At 46.4% G+C, this 18,974-nt stretch overlaps 1 protein-coding gene across 1 annotated transcript in view; it reads right to left on the bottom strand.

The window, feature by feature from the left end:
- Window positions 1-8,096: 8,096 nt before the first annotated feature.
- Window positions 8,097-18,974, bottom strand: part of dipk2ab (divergent protein kinase domain 2Ab) — a 28,454-nt gene continuing 17,576 nt past the window's right edge. The window contains exons 3-4 of the mRNA XM_076290168.1: window positions 17,339-17,642; window positions 8,097-10,592 (exon numbers count right to left, since the gene is read on the bottom strand). Coding sequence (XP_076146283.1) covers window positions 10,267-10,592; window positions 17,339-17,642 — 630 coding nt within the window. The 3' untranslated portion in view covers window positions 8,097-10,266. The remainder of the gene's footprint in view (window positions 10,593-17,338; window positions 17,643-18,974) is intronic.

Raw genomic sequence — 18,974 nt, forward strand, 5'->3', positions numbered from 1 at the left:
CCCTGAGCTTGACCCTTGCGTGCACTGGCCTCTTCCGACCCACTGCTCTCAGAGTTGGTTACAGACAGAAAGAAGGGGGCCCATCCCCCACCAGCCCTCCACCCCCGTCCCACCACAGGGCCCATGCAGGCTGGCCTCCACTCCGACTGGGTGTGACCCATATCTCCCTCCCAGCTAATCCCTTTGTTCCTGTGATCTCTGGAGCACCTCGCCTCGTCTAATCCGCTCGCATCCTCGTTTTCCGACCATCCACCAGGTCCGCCCACACACACACACACACACATACACACACACACACACATAGACCCTAGCGCTGTCTCCCTTGCCATACCAGGAATCAGAGATCTGAGTGGCGCTGCGTTGCTGTGGGTGACGTTTCGGGCATTTAAAAAACATTTTGTGAAAACCCCACATGGATTGCACCCCATAGCGTTGATAAGATTATCCATGAAAAGCTTAAAACCGCGGCGCCGGCGCAGGCTGCGTCTCTTGAAGTTAAAAATACGCTTCCTGTGTGGATCCAATCCAAGAAGAATGAGCAAAACGACAGGCGGAGAGAAAGCGCGCGAGAGAGAGAGCGAAACAGACAGAAAGAGAGAGAAAAGCAGTGGGGAAAAAGGAGAGAGAGGAAGAAGAAGGGACAGAATTTGTAATTCATATCGGTTGGCAGCAGTACACTTATAAAAAACATGATGTCTCCACGCATGTACATCGGGATTGCTGCAGTAGACTGAGGACACTTGCACTGGAGCTGCAGCAGCAGGAGTAGCAACCAGGCCGTCATCCCTTATTTAGAGGCTTTCTCACAGCACGACTCATTCCATCCACTCAATAGAGCTCCATTGGCGGCCGACGTTAGGGGGAGGGGAGGCCCGCCATCCTCCCACCCACCCACTCACACAGCCAGCCAAAGACCACAGAAGACGTCTGAGCAGACAGAGAGAGTTCAAATGCACCCACACTAGAAAAAACTAGAAGATGTCAGGTTGTTAGCCGCTAAGAAAAACACAATGTCAGACTGCACTAGACGCAGGCTAACCTGAATGCTCACATGCTAACCTGATTCTGTGAGGAACGTTAGCACCCCAGAGGGGACAGTAAAGAGACTGGTTTCCCATAAGGGCTCGCCGTCTATCGTAGCACATCATTGTCTTCCCCTCACCACCCCCTTACTGCTGCGTGCCACTACTCACAATTCCGTGCAGATCATGCTGTTCAGTTACAGAAAGGGTTGGATCTTTGCCACAAGGGCTTTGGTAGCAAACTGCGGCACTTTGTTTAACTCCCACTGCACCTGTCACCTCTAACAGCAGTGCACCAAACAGTCCTTCACCGCTCTCTGTCTCACACTCACAGTAAAAGCTTTTATCGGCCTCCTCAAAAGAGAGAGCTACAAACAGAAGGCTTTTTTTGCGCTGATCACCCTGATCGTTCAGGCCAGTGAGGTGTCACTAAAGCAGAAAGCCCCCAGTGCTAATGGCTAATGCGTCTGCTGCTTCTGCCATTTCTGCTGCTTCTACTGTGGCTGCGGTTGGTTTCTCGGAGGGGTCGTGGGGGAAGTACCGGTGGATGTGTTGCTGTGTAGTGGACATGGGGCAGATGTGCGTGGGGTAAGCAAATGTGAAAGTATTTTAGCGGTACGTTCAAACACACACACACACACACACACACACGCTGTGCATGACAATTGGGGTCATGCCAGGGTAAATATATCTTCACAAAAAGAACCGTAAGAAACTTCACAGAGCCTCTGTGTATTATTGCAGTTTGTGTGTGTGTGTGTGTGTGTGTGTGTGTATGTGTGTGTGTATGTGTGTGTGTGTGTGTTTCTGTGGGTGATTGTCTGTCTGACAAAGCTGGAAAAAGCCAGTGTGTCACAGATTTTCAAATCTGCAGAGAGACATTTGAAGGGTGATTCACAGGGCAGGGGGTAGGTGGGGTTTTGAGGTTGAGGGAACTCAGTGTCAGCACTTTGCTCCCAGCACGAGGCCACCTTACCAAGCCCACCACCCTCCAACCTCCAGCCCCTTTCCCGCATTGTGTACTCCCCTCCAACCTCCAGCCCCTCTCCCGCATTGTGTACCCCCTCCCCCTCACCTACCTCCAGTGTCTGTGAGTCACACCCCAGTAGCTCCTCATCACCCCTGAGCTCGTCTGCTCCATGCTGGGAGCTGGAGAAAATGTAATTGATCCTTAGGACTAATAAGTCCACCCAGACTGAGGCAAAGAAAGCAACAATGTTCTGGTCTCTAATGGACAGCCTGCCTTTTCACAACATAGTACTCGACCTGGATCACTCTGGGCCCTCAGAAGTGTTTTTCTGTAATCTGCCAATTATGGTCTCTGCTGCTCTTTGGCAGGAAAAAGGCATCTTCAACCTTTCAGACATTTTCAGATTCTTGTGTCCCAGTTTGCTTTGTGCTAGTGTGTGTACATGTCATGGCCGCATGTGTTCTCTGGGAATTGGAATGCTAGTTCCATGCTCCACCGCCTTCGCTTACAAGGCTGTCGGCAGGCTCGTTAAACAGTATGTGTGTGTGGAGGTGGTAGATTGCAACAGACCACACAACTCACTGGCAAGCTGTGGCGCAAATATAATTAAACATGGTGTCCGATCACCCTTGGCTTGCATAGCCGGCGTTCAGCTGTAATCAATGCGCTTTCCCTGCTCCTTTTTCCAAACGAGCAGTCAAACTGTACAGTATGCTGCAAATGCTGCATGTGTGTGTGTGTGTGTGTGTCTAATTACCAATGTGTAGAATGAATAGTATATTTTTAATCGTGAACCAGGGTGCATGCTAAATGTGCCTAGGGAGATGGGTGGGAGAGGAGGAGGAGGGGGTGGAGGTGGGGGGGTAGTCGAAATAATCTGTCTGCCTCTCTGCCCCCTCTGGGGTGGATGATAATGTGGGTTTAAGTGGTGGTCCAGCCCCCCGACACACACCACCACCCCCACTGGGTAAGCACTCTGTATACTGCCTTTGACTTCCCCCAGATGCACCACTCCCTGGGTGGGGACCGGAGGGGGATTGTTTGGGACGTGTTTGTTGGGGGGTTGGGGCCTGGATGTGTGTGGGGCTGGGAGAGAGTGAGAGTAAATCTGGGGTGAGAGGAGCAAGCTGGGGGCTGGGTTGCTAGAGGTGGCGGGGGGGGGGGGGGTGCACTTTGAATGGTGCTGAGCCGATGGGGAGTCAGGATCCCATGGAGTAGAGATTGGGAGGACAATTGGCTGAGAACAGATTTGGCTTTTCTATATACTGTATATCAAGGCCGTAGCCATAATATCAACATTGGGGGAGACCAAATCTGTGGTGCGGTCTGAATTTCAATAACAGAATTTCAATACATTTCCTGCCATGCAAAAATATTATTAAAATCACAAACAAGTCATTAGTTAAGTCAATTAGGATATAGGCCTACCAAACTTTTGACGGACATAGGCACGGATGGATTATGAACCCCTGGGCATAGATGTAAAAAACCCTCCCCAGTTAAGATAGGGGGGCCCGGGGGCATACTCCCCCGGAAGATAAAAAAAAAAATGACCCTTTATATTATGACGACTTGTGAGTTTTGTGGAAATAGAAGAGAAGGGCGGAGAAGCAACTTCACACGGTCTTAGGCTTCAGGGCCCCCTGAGCTCTTGGGCCCAGTATTATTCATTCAATAATCCATCCCTGGACATAGACCTGTGGTATGACTCCATTTGTCTCCTAAATATATATTTAAAAAAAAAATACAAACTAGAGTATCTTTAATAACCTCTATTACACTGAATCATAGACTGTATATAGAACTATATATACAGTCTATGCACTGAATGCTTACTCATAGGATTGGACCTATATCCCAATCATATTTTGTATTTTGATCTTATTATTCTGGTGGCTAATCACACAATTTTAAGGTAGTTTGAAAGGGATGGGATTCAAGATAGGCTACTAAGACAGGTCCCTCTTCTGTCTGACTCACCTCAAGTTACCCTATGCATTATAGGCTGGTTTCTGACAGAAATTACGTTTTGTGTTAACATGTAGAAACACAACCTTTATTTGGTGAATGGAGGTGGAAATTCCTTTCTTTGGTTATTGTCCGCGATTCACATTAACTGTAGGCTATCACCGCCATTGTAAAAGTTTTTTCAACTTTTGTGCCGTCGCCACATTTGGGTACTATGTTTTGCCTGCATGGATGCGCGATTGAGTGCGCATCTAAATGTAAAATGCAAGATGCAACAACCATTTCTAAGAGGCTTATAAACCCGTTCATTTCTGACATTACTACTAGCATATGAATGCATTATTTATATTGCAAGACATGTGAAAGAAATGAATGACACAGGCAAGCACAAATTCAAATAAAAGGACACTACATTTCACTTTCGCTATCATTGCGAGATACTATGGAAAATGCTTCAAAGTTCCCTTTGAGTCTGATCAGCTTCAAAAATGAATGGGGTTTCCTTAGACAGTGCTACACCTTTCCAACAAGTTTTGTGAGAATTGTACTTTGTGTAATTGTTGTATTTTGCGATATTGTTGACAGCCTGCACTGGGTGCAGGAAGCTTTTGATAGCACACGCCTCTAACGAAAAACGCAAAACCACCAGGACAAACCACTCACAGTGTAGGCTACTCTCTCTGAAACCATCAATAGCTCACTCATTTGTGCGTTATTGCATTTCAGATGGTGGGACTTGTTGGTTTCCTGTAGTAGCCTATAGCGTTTTTTTCTTTATTTATTTTTCTATTTCCTAATATTGGGGGGGACATTTTGGTCACATCTGAATATTGGGGGGGACGTCCCCCAATGTCTATGGTGACTACGGCCCTGCTGTATATAACATGAACTGAGTGTGACCTCTCCATTACCTTCTAATTTGCACAACTGCAGTTCAGTTGTATTTATATAGCGCAGGGATGGAGCTCAGTATGTGTAACATGCCTTTTTTTGTGGACAGAATGCCTTTTGTGATAACAATTGTTGAAGTTCATGACGAGACTATAACATTGTCATTTGTAACGCCTTTTGTCCATGGAATACACAAAGCAGTTTGTCCACAAAACACTGAAGAGAGCATGTTCTTTTCGAGTACAGAAAACAAAACTTGTTGGAGATTGTGCTTGCTATCTGGGGAATCTCCTGTTTTGTTGGATATTATGTCTCAAGGTGCTTTACAGAGCCCAGCTTGAACTTGATCCGGCCTAAAGGGCTGATTCAGACTGGCTGCGTGGCGTGAGCGTGTCAGGTGTGTGGCGTGTCCGTTTTTAATTCGGCTCCCATGTTAACAAGTTAGAACTTGCACGCTGCCAGCGTGACACGCACGTCTCAGGCGCAGCTCGAGCCGCACCGAATACGCATGCATGCTAAATAGGGCCGACGCCTATTTTTCGCGCGACAGGGAAGCGTGAAACAGAAGGTGAAGAGATGTTTTAATAGGCAGAGAGGCCGCCGCAGCATAGAGTCAGACACGTTTCTGGTGTGCAAAGACATAGAAAACGCCACGCAGCCGCCACGCAACTGACACACAACAGACACGCCACATTCACGCCACGTCTGAATCAGCCCTCAGCTTAAGATGTTGCAGAAATGGTAATGTGACTAGTGTTGCATAGATTATCTACTGGAAGCTATTATGCTAATTTGACATTTAGTTAACACCTAGTAAGACCTCTTCTAAAGCACCACCCACGTTCTCCAATCAGCTAGGTGCTCTAATAAATTACAGCAGCTTGTTATTGTCACTGTGGTCAAGGGCTTGATTAGGGTAGGAAGGCAAGGGTATAATAAGACTATAAAATAACTGACCTCTCTGGACATTGGTGACTGGTGACTGTTGTTGGCTGTGACTTCTATTTCCTTGGCGGCTGTTGGAGGGCAGGCTGCGTGCCTGCTTTGACCTTGGCCCCTAGGGTGAGGCAGTCATTTTCAAAGGCAGCCATTTTCTCTGTTTGTATTGGAGTCACGCTGTGACGCCCTTCACAATCACCTCCACACCTTCAGTCCAGTGGAGGACTGCAACTGTGACCCCCAACCTCAGTCATGCTTCCTCCACTCTGCCCTGCCCCCCCCCCCGGATGGCCAAAGCCAAGAGCGGGCCAAGAGGATATGACAGGCTGCACCCTGTTATTTATCGTCTGAAGAGAAAGGCATCGGTCAGCCAGATTTACTTCCCTGTAAAAATATGAGCTATGGCATTTCTAAAAACAGGCCCACTGCTCTCCACCAGGCTGACAGCCCATGAAATAGACTTTCCTTTAGCAAGTTAACAGGGAAATGGGGAACTAGTGTGTGTGTGTGTGTCGGGGAGTTCTTATGGACTCTCATTTATCTTCCCTTCTCTCTTTCTTCCAAACTCATTGATGAACCCCATAAAGCCATGCCTTTAAATAGTCTCAATAAGATATCCAGGCCAGCCATATGCCTGGGCAGAGCCATCCCATAGCAAAGCCTACTACTCTGTGTGTTTGTGGGTTTGGATAATGCAGAGTGTGGTGGCTCTACTATGCTCTAGCCTTATCCACCTCCCTCCTACCCAGCCTCCCTGGCGTGATAAGGCCATGGGCGGGTTGGATTTCAAAGGTGGAATTTTAAACAGGATCGGCCGATGCAAACCGAGGGGGAAAATATCAAGTGAGGGACAGAACAATTACCGCGGAGCTGCTTGGTAATGCAGACTAGCCCCCCCTGCTCCCCCTGAAGTCATTAGACAAGAAATCTGCATGGCTGAGACGCCAACATGACCCAGGAAGGCAAGAATTTAGATATGTTTTCCCCTCTCCTTCTTTCTTTCTTCCAGCTGGGATGTCAGCATTTTCTGCTTGCTGACAACAGAAGGCATTGTTGAAAAGATAAGATTTTAAATAAGAGAGAGAGAGAGAGAGAAACAGGACCATCTTAAGTTGTCTCTCAAGTCCATGGGGGCTAAAGGGATCTGAAAAATATTATTCCAAACTGGGGTCGTGTCTGTCAAGGACAAAATGGCCAGCGTCCTCCGCCTGCAGTGGATGCTATGATTAGGCGGTCTGCTGTCAGGGCCATGGCGTGGTTCATGTTTATTTAAATGAGAGGAAGCAGGGAGGGCCCAGGAGTCCGATTCGGTTTCTCTACCATTTCCAACTGCGCCCACACCATAGGTATTAATCAAGCCTGCAAAAGTACTAGGCAGGGGACTGTGTGTGACTGTGTGTGTGTGTGTGAGAGAGAGAAAGACGCTGAGTGCATGTGTGTGTGTGTGTTTATGAGAAGGAATTGGGTGCCAATACACAATGTAAAACCACTGGGTGTGTCACTAGAGACACATACAATTACATAGAGCGGGAAAAAATAGTTTCTCTCTCAACTTGGACACAAACACGCGCTCACACACAGACCCTACGGAAGAGACCTGTAATTTAGCCGCGGGTTTGGTTGAGTAGTTCCCAGTTTCGCCTTGGGCTTTCATATAAGATATGCGGGCAGGCTCGCAGGAACAGAGCACCTCTTGTGATGCAACACTCACAGATGTACACTAACACACACACACACACGATAATAAATACACAGCTCCCTTAACATGTATCAGGTAACCTTTTACTCAGACTCAAAGGCTCATCTATGGAAACTAATTGCATGTTAATAGTTTTTTTTCCCCTAATGGTGGGAATCAGTCAGACTCCTTTAGCGACTGACTAGGGACTCATTTGCAAGGGGAGACGTGTCCTAACCGAGGCCTCCCAGCGTCAGGGCGCCCTGTCTGTCAGAGTGAAAAAAGACAGCAGGCAAAGGAAAAACCACGGGCCGAAACAGACAAATGAATCACAAAGAAACAGAGAGCAAGTGCTGGAGGAGAGCGACTGCGCCGACAGACATTTACAGCCGATGAACGACACACGGATCGTGAGGTCCAGGGCACTCGGTTCCCTCCGGGGTCTCCTCATCCTCAGCGTACCGCACACATTAAACATGGCAAGAATAAAAACGCCCCATTGACATTTTAGACTGTATTGCACTTTCCAAGATACCTTATGTGAATACCCTAATAAAAGTTCCCAAATGACAGTCCCGTTCCACAGAAAAGTCAAAACACGTGAGGTAAGTGTGTATATATATAGTCATTTATTTTAATATTTAAACCCACTAAAAAGTTGTATAGACAACTTTTGAATGAAAGGCACAGTAAAATCAGACACTGCTGATATAATACTCAAATGAAAAAACAAAAAAATGTACAGTACAAAAGCAGACAGTTGTTCACGCACGTACAACCCCCACCTCCAGCTCATCACTCCAGAGGAGGGCCAGTCTCCTCCTCTTAGGGAACGTTGACATTAGTCAAATAAAAACTCAGAAAATAGATCATTGGGTTGGGGGTTTAAAAAAAAAAAAAAAAAAAAAAAAAAAATCGGGGGTTTAAATAATGACCAAACTTACACTTATTGCTTTTCCAAACAAAGACAAGTTCTGAGCTCTCCCTGCAATCGGTAAAAAGAGAGAAAAAGCAATAAAAACAAAGTTTGCCCATTGGTGTTGGGGAATCTAATTTCATTTTTTTGAAGCTTTCACGTGTATAGGTGCAAATGATTATCAGGCTATCTAGAGGCCTTTCTAATGCTTCACTGTCAACACAACCAGGTCATACGCTGCTGATGCGCTGAGAGTGTGAACCCCTTTTTAGCTCATTATCAAAATGCACACTCGTACGCACACTCTCCCACACAGGCACGCGTACACCCACACACACACACAAATTTGAATTAATTTATTGGTTTACCAAGTGCAAAATCCACCCTAATGTGCTAAATCATTAAGAAATACAGGTCTGGCAGCTTGAAAGCTTGGTGGCTCAAACTTCAAATGGAACTTGAGTGTGTGGGGGGCCATTTGATGAATGTTTGATTAATTTAATTTGAGAGCTGTGAAATTAAAATGTAGCTCAGATATTCAAGGATTGAAGAAACCCATTTTGGAACTCTGGCCTTTTTTTTTTTTTACACAAAAACACATTCCCTTTCCAGTGTCACTTAATGTTAGTTGAAATGCGTGAATGGAGAGAAGGGACATTAATTATCATTAGCAGGCAATTAATGGATTTTATTACCTCTGTGACTTGATAGCACTGGATGGTTTAGAGTCATGTTGGATCGAGCCCAATTTAAAAATTAAAAAAATAATTGACAAGCCTCCAAAATGAGGTTGTTTCATACCCATAGTGCTGCAGAGTGAAGCTGTTTTGACTGGGGTGACCGGGAGGGGGGAGGGCAGCACTGCTTCTAAGGTCACGACTGAGTGGTACATATATCCCGACTCTTTGGTATATGCAAAACATTTGCAACATGTGGACGCCACAAGTCCCTTTTTCGTCTCTTATTTTTTCCCTATGTACAAGCATCTCAAAACAATCTCAGCCTTTCCCCACAAAGACAGGAACACAACCAAATAAAAAAACGATGCTGATTGCCAAATTACAAGGGAGCTGAATAAACAAACAACAAACTAACTAACAGAAAATATCAAGTGATTTTCCATGACAGGTGAAAGAAACTAAGACTTGTTTTTTTTCCAGATGTAAGAGGCAGATTCTTACTGACTGTCGCTCCCTGACTCCCCTTCTCATGGCACTCCCTGCTGTGAGGAGGTGTCGGAGGTGCCTTGCTGAGGGAGTTCAGATGGGGGAGGCCCAGATATTGTTGCTTGGGAAAATAGCAACATATCTCGTCTTGCGTGTACCATGAGGCTGAACCAGACTCAACGCCCTATGGCGAGTAAAAATCGGACATGGATTCAAACTCAGCTTGGGTCTGTCAAGTCAGTGTCTGAGGGCTGGTAACAGTTAGCTGCGATGCAGAGAAATCCGCCTCGAAGGACCAGACGAAAACCAGGTCACACCATCACACGGGACCGACGCCTGGCGCCCACCTGTCCATTGACGGCACCTTCTCTGGAGGGAATGTGATTGAAAGATCCGGAATGGGTGTGCTGGATGTAAACAGGGTTGTACCTTTCCCTGCTTTCCATTCATCGTAACAGGGTGTGTGTGTTTTTTTGTTTTTTTTTTGCATCAGATGATTCCGGTAACACCAACAAATGGAGTTAAAAAAAAAAAGGAATTCATGAGTAGTCACAAAAAAAAAAATACAACAAAATGATGCTGCCATGCGAAGAAAGAGGAAATGATGTCAAACAGGAGGTCATGAAGGTCAGCTCGTGAAAGGACGGTATCTGGGCGCAGCCCACAATCAACATAAGGGCTTATCTTAGCCTAGCTCTGTAACGCATGGCCTTTTATTACCTATTTGGACCGGCGAGCTGAGTGAGGTACTCGCGCAACTCCTTGGCTGCCTGGAAGCGGCCATACCGCTTTTTGGGGTTGGCGCACTCGTCCAGGAGCGCCTCCAGCTGCCCGGCCACCTGAGGTGGGGGGTCGTGCAGGAGTCCCCCTGTGCTGCCACGCCAGGTGGCGTAGCGCGACAACAGGTTCTGGCAGATGGCGTAGTAGTTGTGGTCGGCGGTGACGCGCGTGCAAAGCGCGTCCTTGGAGAAGGAAAGGCAGGCCTCCTTGTCACACTCCTCGAACCTGCTCTCGTACATCACGTCATAGTTCTCTGGTTTATCTGCAGGAGAGAGAGAGAGAGAGAGAGAGAGAGAGAGAGGGGAGAAGAAGAGAACAGTGTGGTCAGGAGAGTGAGTAAACAAGAGTGAGTAATTGATGGTGGATGAAAAACAACAACAAAAAAAACTGCTCCAGGGAGCGGGCTGCATTCAGACAGGTTTCAATTTCAGCCGACATGGATGGCCAGGATTACCGTACGTCGTTACCGCTGGGGTTTGTGGGGATGCTTTTCCTACTTGAGAGAGAGAGAGAGAGGGACTCATCTCTGCACAACTCTTCCCAGCATCTCAGCAGGGCTATTTATACCGGCCCAGGCCAATCAGACTAAAAGACCTATGCTTTTAGGGGTATGCAGAGTACAGACAGTGCACAATGTACTACCATTCGTACATTTTGAAGTGGAAGAAGCTAAATTTTCACATCTGAAGGAGAATTATTTCTCCACGAAGACCTCCATATTTCCATCGATTCCATCTACTCCTAAACAGCTTAATCTAACTTTTCTACAACCATCTTAAAGACTCAGTGAGGATTCATGTACACACAAATACACACACACACACACACACACACACACACACACACACACACACACACACACACACACGATTCAATCCCTCCAGCTAAGTAGACTGCCTTTGCTCAGGGGACAGCAAGGTGAGCAGAAGTCACTTACAGCGGGGAAAATAAGTATTGAACACGTCAACATTTTTTTCAGTAAGTATACTTCCAATGAGGCTACTTGCATGAAATTTTTACCAGACACTAGTATTAACTCAGATAATCCACCCATATAAACAAATCCAAACATTAAAGTCCATAGGTAGAGTTATGTGTAATAAAGTGGAATGACACAGGAAAAAAGTATTGAACACGCCTGCTGAAATGTCTTAAATACTTTGTAGAAAAGCCTTTATTCGTAATGACAGCTTCAAGGCATTTCCTGTATGATGAAACTAACCTTACAGTATTCTGGTGTGATTTTGGCCCATTCTTTTCAACAGATAGTCCTTTAATATTGAAGATTCCAGGGGTCCCTCTTGTGAATCCTGATCTTTAGTTTACTTCTAAAACTGTTCAATTGGATTGAAGTCAGGGCCTTGATTTCCTTTCTCTGAAACCAATTGAGAGTTTCCTTTGCTGAATGGTTTGGATCATTGTCCTGCTGGAAGGTCTAGCCATGTCTCATCCTCATCATCCTGGTGGATGGTCAAGATTCTCCCGGAACAAAATGACTCAATTCATCATTCCTTCAACTGTATGAAGTCTGCTAGTACCATGAGATGAAAAACAGCCCATACCATGATGCCACCACCTCCAAACCTCACTGTTGGTAGGGTATTTTTAGAGTGATGCACAGTGCCATTTCTCCTCCAAATATGGTGTGTAGTATGACATCCAAAAAGTTCAATTTTGCTCTCGCCTGACCAGAATACATTCTCTCAGTATTTCATAGGATTGTCCAAATGTTGTGTAGCAAACTTTCAACGAGCTTTGACATGTTTTTCTTCAGCAATAGAGTCATGCGGGATGAGTGTGCATAGAGGCCATGGCGGTGGAGTGCATTAGCACCAAGTCTTTTTGGAGCTTTCTCCGAGTGGTCCTTGGCTCTTGGGCTACTCTTCTGACTATCCTTCTGACTTCCTGGTCAGAAATCTTGCAAGGAGATCCTGTGCATGGCCAGTGATGATGCAGTGATGTTCCTTCCACTTGCAGATAATGGCTCCAATACTGCTTGCTGGATGCTTCGGAAGTTTTGATGTGCATCTGTAACCAGTTCCATTGATATGTTTTGCAACAATAAGGTTGCAAAGGTCTTGGGAGAGCTCTTTGCTTTTACCCATTATGAAATGCTTCTTGTTTGACACCTTGGTAAGAAAAAACCTTTTTATAGCCCACCAGTATGTATTAACCCAGCTTATACCAATTTGGACAGATAGGAGGGATAATTTCTCTAACTACTTATAGATTCCAGTTTGTTCCTTGCCATTTCTTGCCTTTGTGTACTGCTTTTTCTTAGTGTGTTCAATACTTTTTCCCTGTGCCATTCCACTTTTTTACTCATAACTCTACTTTTAGACATTAATGTTTGGATTTTTATATATGTGTGGATTACCTAAGTTAATACTAATGTCCGGTGAAGATTTCATGCGAATAGCCTCACTGGAAGTATACTTACTGAAAAAAATATTGACGTGTTCAATACTTATTTTCCCCGCTGTACAGCACCAGAGCTTCAAAAGCAGCTGGGTCATTCCATGTGAAAACAGCCAATATCGGGGTATCATGTACATGACACCTCTCAGATTTTGCTGAAAAGCGTTGAATATATGCCTTATGTTACCAAACAAAGGAATCTGAAGTTTCAGGTCAATATCGCAAACGGTTTGCCTGTGGCCTCCATTTGAATTTCGGGTGCCACGGCCCTAATTGACACATTGGAATTTCACATTTCATCTTTTGCCATTTTTGGAAGCCCATTACGTCTGTTCTAATAGTGGTAGAGGGCTGGAAACTGGTTTGGTAGTTCATTGTAGCCTGTACTACACAATTCTGGAGGCAGAATCAACATTCCTTACTGTTGGTGAGAGGTGGGTCACCAAAGTCCTAAAAAATGTTGACGGCATGTGTGAATTTTCACTTTTTGGGTTGCCCTAGATATTGCCCTGAAATTTCAGATTCCTTTGTTTGGTAACATACTGTAAGGCATGTATTCACCGCTTTTCAGTAAAATCTGAGAGGTGTCATGTACATGGGTGGCTGAGTTGGCATGGAATGACCCAGCTGCACACCAGTCTAGGACTTGCTGTATGTATATGTGTGTGTGTGTATATATGTGTGTGTGTTTGTGTGTGTGTACCATGTACAAAACGCCAACAATCATGTGGGGGTATAGTTTATAGTTGTGTGTGCACAGCTGCACAAACACACACACACACACACACACACACACACACACACACACACACACACAATACCACATTCTCTCTCTCTCTCACACACTCACACACACACACACACACACACACACACACACACACGCCAGGCAGATAATGGTGAGTAGAAAAACCCCCACTGGCAAGCAAATAAATCTGAGGAAAATAATACAGCAATTTCCCTGCACCTGCATGTGAGCAGTGTATAGCGAGATGATCTGCATTTCAGAGGCATATGCAGGCCTCTGGCATGTAAAACAGCAGCACACACACCGCACTTCAGCTCAGAGAGGATCATTAACCCGAATTTAATGTGGCCCAGAATAAAACACACACTCACATGTCCCCTCTCTCTCCCACACATACATCACACACAAGTTTTTTACTCTCTCTTTTCGGCCAGCATACATATACCACAATTTCCCAACTATTAGCCGTGGTTCATACATTGATTTTGCAAACTTACAGAGGTAAACACACGGGGGCAGTTAAGTAAGGGATAATGTATAGAACGCCGGTCATTATTAGGAAAATAAGTCCCGACAGGGCGAACCGGACCCCGACGTGCAGCGGGTCTTGTTCTGCCCTGAGGGGACTTATTTTCCCAATAATGACCAAGTGAATGGAGCATCAAGTGAATGGAGCATTCTGCAGCATTATAGAGAGCCGTGTAATAATATGGTATTAATATGATTTTGTTTTTTTAAGTTGAAAAAAAACACTGTCCTGCGGCTTATACACAATGCGGCTAATACACAGGAAATGACTACACACACACAGACTCACACTCCCTTTGCCTGACACACACACACACACACACACACACACCCACAGTGAGCTGCATGGTGATGCAGACCACCCATACGACGGCTGGCCAGTGTGAGGGCTTGTTCATATGTACTGGCCTCTGGCTCAGCAGACGCTTGTGTTACCCAGAGCCAGCAGAGCGGAACCCTTCCGTCGGGTTCCTCGAGCGCAGAAGGCAACCGCCGCCGCTGACGCAGCTTCGCCCCACTTGGCTGGGTTAGACAAACATCCTGCTCTCACGCTTTCCCTCGTGAAAGGCCCCCTGGCCATCCTCCGTTAAGCACGACATTCATTTCACTCAGATTTCCGACACGTGCTCCTTTGAAGGTCTCTGAATTTTCTCTCGCCTGCCCTTCTGCCCCAGACTCCAGTCAGGTGAGATCATGCATTTGAGGCAAAGGAAAACACATTGTGTTTGATTTAGGCTGCCTGTGTGTATGTGTGTGTGTGTGTGTGTGTGTGTGTATGTGTGTGTGTGTATGTGTGTGTGTGTGTTTATGTGTGTGTGTATGTGTGTGTGTGTATGTGTGTGTGTGTATGTGTGTGTGTATGTGTGTGTGTGTGTGTTTATGTGTGTGTGTATGTGTATGTGTGTGTGTGTGTGTGTGTGTGCGCATCTTAAATTAAAAATGCACTTGCCTGGCTGCTTCTTCCCCCTCCCTCAGATTTGCTTAGAGGGTGTCTTAAATATGCGAGCGCTTGTGAATGAGATTCAGTAGATTTCGCTCTGCATGGCGTGGGCCCCGGTCCACTTCCACCCTCCTATTCCTCGCAAAACACCTGTCTAAACCGCCCGGCGCCGCGTGGGACGCCCTCTATTCTCCCATTTGTTCGAAGGACACGGCCAGAGCCCAGCCATTAATCAGAGGACCTTTCCCAGACGGCGCGCTGGTGTTAAATCCTCTCCTGAGCTCATGGTAGACGCAAGGTGGAGTGCTGGCCGACTGTGCACTGTCAGAGAGAGAGAGAAAGATAGAGAGAGAATGGGAGTGAGAGAGAGAGAGAGGGAGTGAGAGAGAGAGAGAGAGATACAGAGAGATGGAGAGATACTGGCTGAGAAAGCGGAAGAGAGAAAAAGCGAGGGAGAGATTGAGAGATAGAAGAGAGAGAGAGGGACTGAGATTGAGAGAGGAAGATCGAGAGAGAGAGGGAGAGAGAGAAAGGACTGATCCCTGGGTACGAGGCAGAGGCTTGACCTTGGAGCCACTCGCTCCATCTGCAGATGGACTGGTGTGACAACCAGTATCTGTGTGCCGTTTCCCTTGGTGACGAGCCAGCTTTCAGGAGGGGGGCTGTCACTCTACGCTCCTGTGTGTGTGTGTGTGTGTGTGTGTGTGTGTGTGTGTGTGTGTGTGACACGCACTGTCCATCTGCTGCTCACCTCTGACAGACCTTGCGCACTGGCTGGCACACCGTTCACACTCTCCCCCCTACAGTGTCTGTCAGATTCGAATGTCCACTGTGAAACGTCTCTGACTATACGACTAGGTTTTCACCAAACACCACACCACTGTCAGTGACCAGAGAGAGAGAGAGAGAGAGAGAGAGAGAGAGAGAGAGAGAGAGAGAGAGAGAGAGAGAGAGAGAGAGAGAGAGAGAAAGAAAGAAAGAGAGAGGCCTGAGGTCCCACACACAGCAGGGTCGGTCACAATGGCCTCCCCAACCCATCGCCATGACAACTCCTTCCGTGTTGCGACAAACGTTATTTATTGGAGGGCTTTGCCCGGGCTGAGTGGTGGCTATGACAGCGGCGGGTGCGTAGTCTAAAGGACAAAGTCGCTGCTAGCTTGGCTGACTGGGGGACCTGCGAGGCGTCACTTTGACAGCAACGTTGTCCGTGAGTGAATAGAACATTGTTTCGGGAGACAGGGAAAAGTTGTGCAAACATCCCAATGCACAAAAGAAACCCCACACAGATACACACACACACACACACACAAACAAACATACACACACACTGCAAAAGACAGAGTTACACACAAATACCCCCCCTTGTCTTGCTCCAGATCTAGTCAAGCTTTAAACAAATACAAGCAAAAGTAATCCCAAAGGACCAATCCAGCCCACATGTGTGAACAGCAAGATATGTTGATGACACAACACACTTAAATACCTAAAACAACCTCCTACAATACAGCTTAAAGGAGTAACAAATGATGAAGAAAAGAAGAGAGAGATAGACAGAGAGAACGAGAGAGAGAGAGAGATAGACAGAGTGAGAGAGACGGAGGGAAAGAGGTGTGGTGGTGAAGCATATCAGAGAGATTACCTACACATGTAAACCTCTTTCAAACACTCCTCTTTTCAACTAGTGCCTGATTGCTGTTTTAATTGGCTTCTGCTTTCTTTTGTCTTCAGGGTATACCTATGATAGATCAGCTCTGGATTGTTCTCTTCAGCCTATTTATATCCTTTAATAGTTTTGATAGTAAATCACTATATTCAATTCTATTCTATTGTAACTATATTCTACTTTTGGCTCACTGGACCATTAGGTGGTGCATTTTACATAACTCACAAAGAAATGACCAGAATAATGCGAAAAATCAGACAATGAGAGCAAAGGGTGGGGAGGCGAGTTCTTGCCTCATCTAGTTCTTTCAGGAAGTGTTACATTTTCTCTGGATTTTATTCTATTGGTCTACTAATACTCTTCTGTAGTTGTGAATGCAAAACATTGTGTTCTGTCTAAAGCTTGGACTGAATTATTATGGCATTAGCAAGAAAATAATAAGAGGCTGTAGACCATTCCGAACAAACTTAAGTCATCCAGTGGGGAAAGTCAAATGGGTGGAGAGGAAGTGACAGAATTTGCCACCCATTAAGAGATGAACGACCATGACACATCATGTGCAGTGAACAGTGAAGTCAAAGACAAACAAAAACAATAATCAAAGACAAACAAAAACAATAATCAAAGACAAACCAAAACAATAATACAATACCTAGCAAAACACATTAGGAAGATAACTACAGGAAACAGTCGAGTTGGGGTGTGGCTTACTCTGTCTGATGAGCCTCTTGTCGGCCACCAGGACGTTCTCGGCGTCCACCACGATAACCTTGCCGTCGCGCGGGCCCACGGCGAAGTTGTCGAAGCTGACGTCCAGCAGGTAGAGGGCGAAGTCAAAGTCGTTGTTGGTGAGCTGTTCGGCGATGTCCATGAGCTGCCGCGCCAGGTCCACGCGTGTCTCCCACGCCGCGTGATAGAAGCTCCACAGCTCCTCGCCCACGTAATTCACCGCCACCATGCGCCCACACGCACCCAGGTACTTGGCAAACGGCCAACCCTCATCTGATGGAAAGCTCTGCACACAAGAGGGAGAGAGAGGGAGAGAGAGAGAGAGAGAGAGAGAGAGATGTAAGTTGGTAACAGATAGCATCTAAGACATACAGCTCAAAAACAAGTACACACACAACCGTTGATGCGAGTTGTAAGAAACGGGAAGTGATAAAGAGCTACTGAGGGGAGAAATGCAAGTCGAGCGTATGGGGGGGCGAGATAGCATCTGATACATGAAGCTCACTCAGACACACACACACACACACACACACACATTCCCAAGACCACAACACCATACACATACACCGCGCCCTCTTCCTCAGTGTTGCTAGTGCAAACAGCTCAAGTCCCTCATTGTGTCTGATAACTACAGACAACTTGAAACCCTTTGTAATTTCTCCTCAGAGAGAGCTTCAGCTGCCCTTATTACGCAGCTCACAGCATTTCATGCACCTCCGGTCAGACCTCCAGCTCCAGACACAAAGGCACTGTGTTGGCACCTTTAACTGCAGTGTTAACAGCCTGATGGCGTGAGCAGCGGCCGCCTCACTGGAACTGATTATCAGCACGCGGCCATGCAGCTGTAGCTTGCCATGTGGGGACAACCTGGGGACAGCGTGCAGGGGCGCACAACGCCACTGATCTCACACACTAGCTTACACACACACACACACACACACACACAAAGGTTCTGTGGTCATCAATGCAAATGGCGAGTATGTAGTCGTAAGAGAAAAAGTCTTCATCAATACCAAATCCATCTGTGCACACACATAGCAGAAGGGACCTGCTGTGCGGTCATGACTAGTGTGCAGTAGAAGCCCAAAACCCCCAGACCGAAGCAAACGACACATAAACACAGTCACAAACAGACGCGCGTGTTCCCAGAGGTTCTCAGGCCTGAGGCTTTCAGACTGCTGCTGTATCATACCGACTGACCTAACCACCACACATACCCACCCAATCCTGCTGACCCCAGCGCTCACCTGCCAGCACTTAGCTCTCACTTTGCCTTCTTAACAACGACATGTACAAAACAAACCCACCCTGTGTGTGTGTGCGTATGTGTGTGTGTGTGTGTGTGTGTGTGTGTGTGTGTGTGTGTGTGTGTGTCAGAGGGAGAGCGCAAATGAGAATAGCCAAGTGAAAGAGAGGGGGAGAAAGAGAGAGTCAGACAGACAGAGAGTGAGTGAGTGAGTGAGTGAGTGAGTGAGTGAGTGAGTGAGAGAGAGAGAGAGAGAGACAGACAGACTGTCTGACAGACAGATAGACAGACAGACAGAAAAAGAAAGAACAAAAGAAGGAAAGAAAGAAAGAAGGAAAGAAGGAAAGAAAGAAGGAGACAGACAGAGACGGA

Source organism: Alosa pseudoharengus, unplaced genomic scaffold (genome assembly GCF_046254945.1).
Source record: "Alosa pseudoharengus isolate Yale_2024_CS ecotype anadromous, Long Island Sound unplaced genomic scaffold, YU_APseudo_1.1 YU_APseudo_1.1_scf_18, whole genome shotgun sequence".
Lineage (NCBI taxonomy): Eukaryota > Metazoa > Chordata > Actinopteri > Clupeiformes > Clupeidae > Alosa > Alosa pseudoharengus.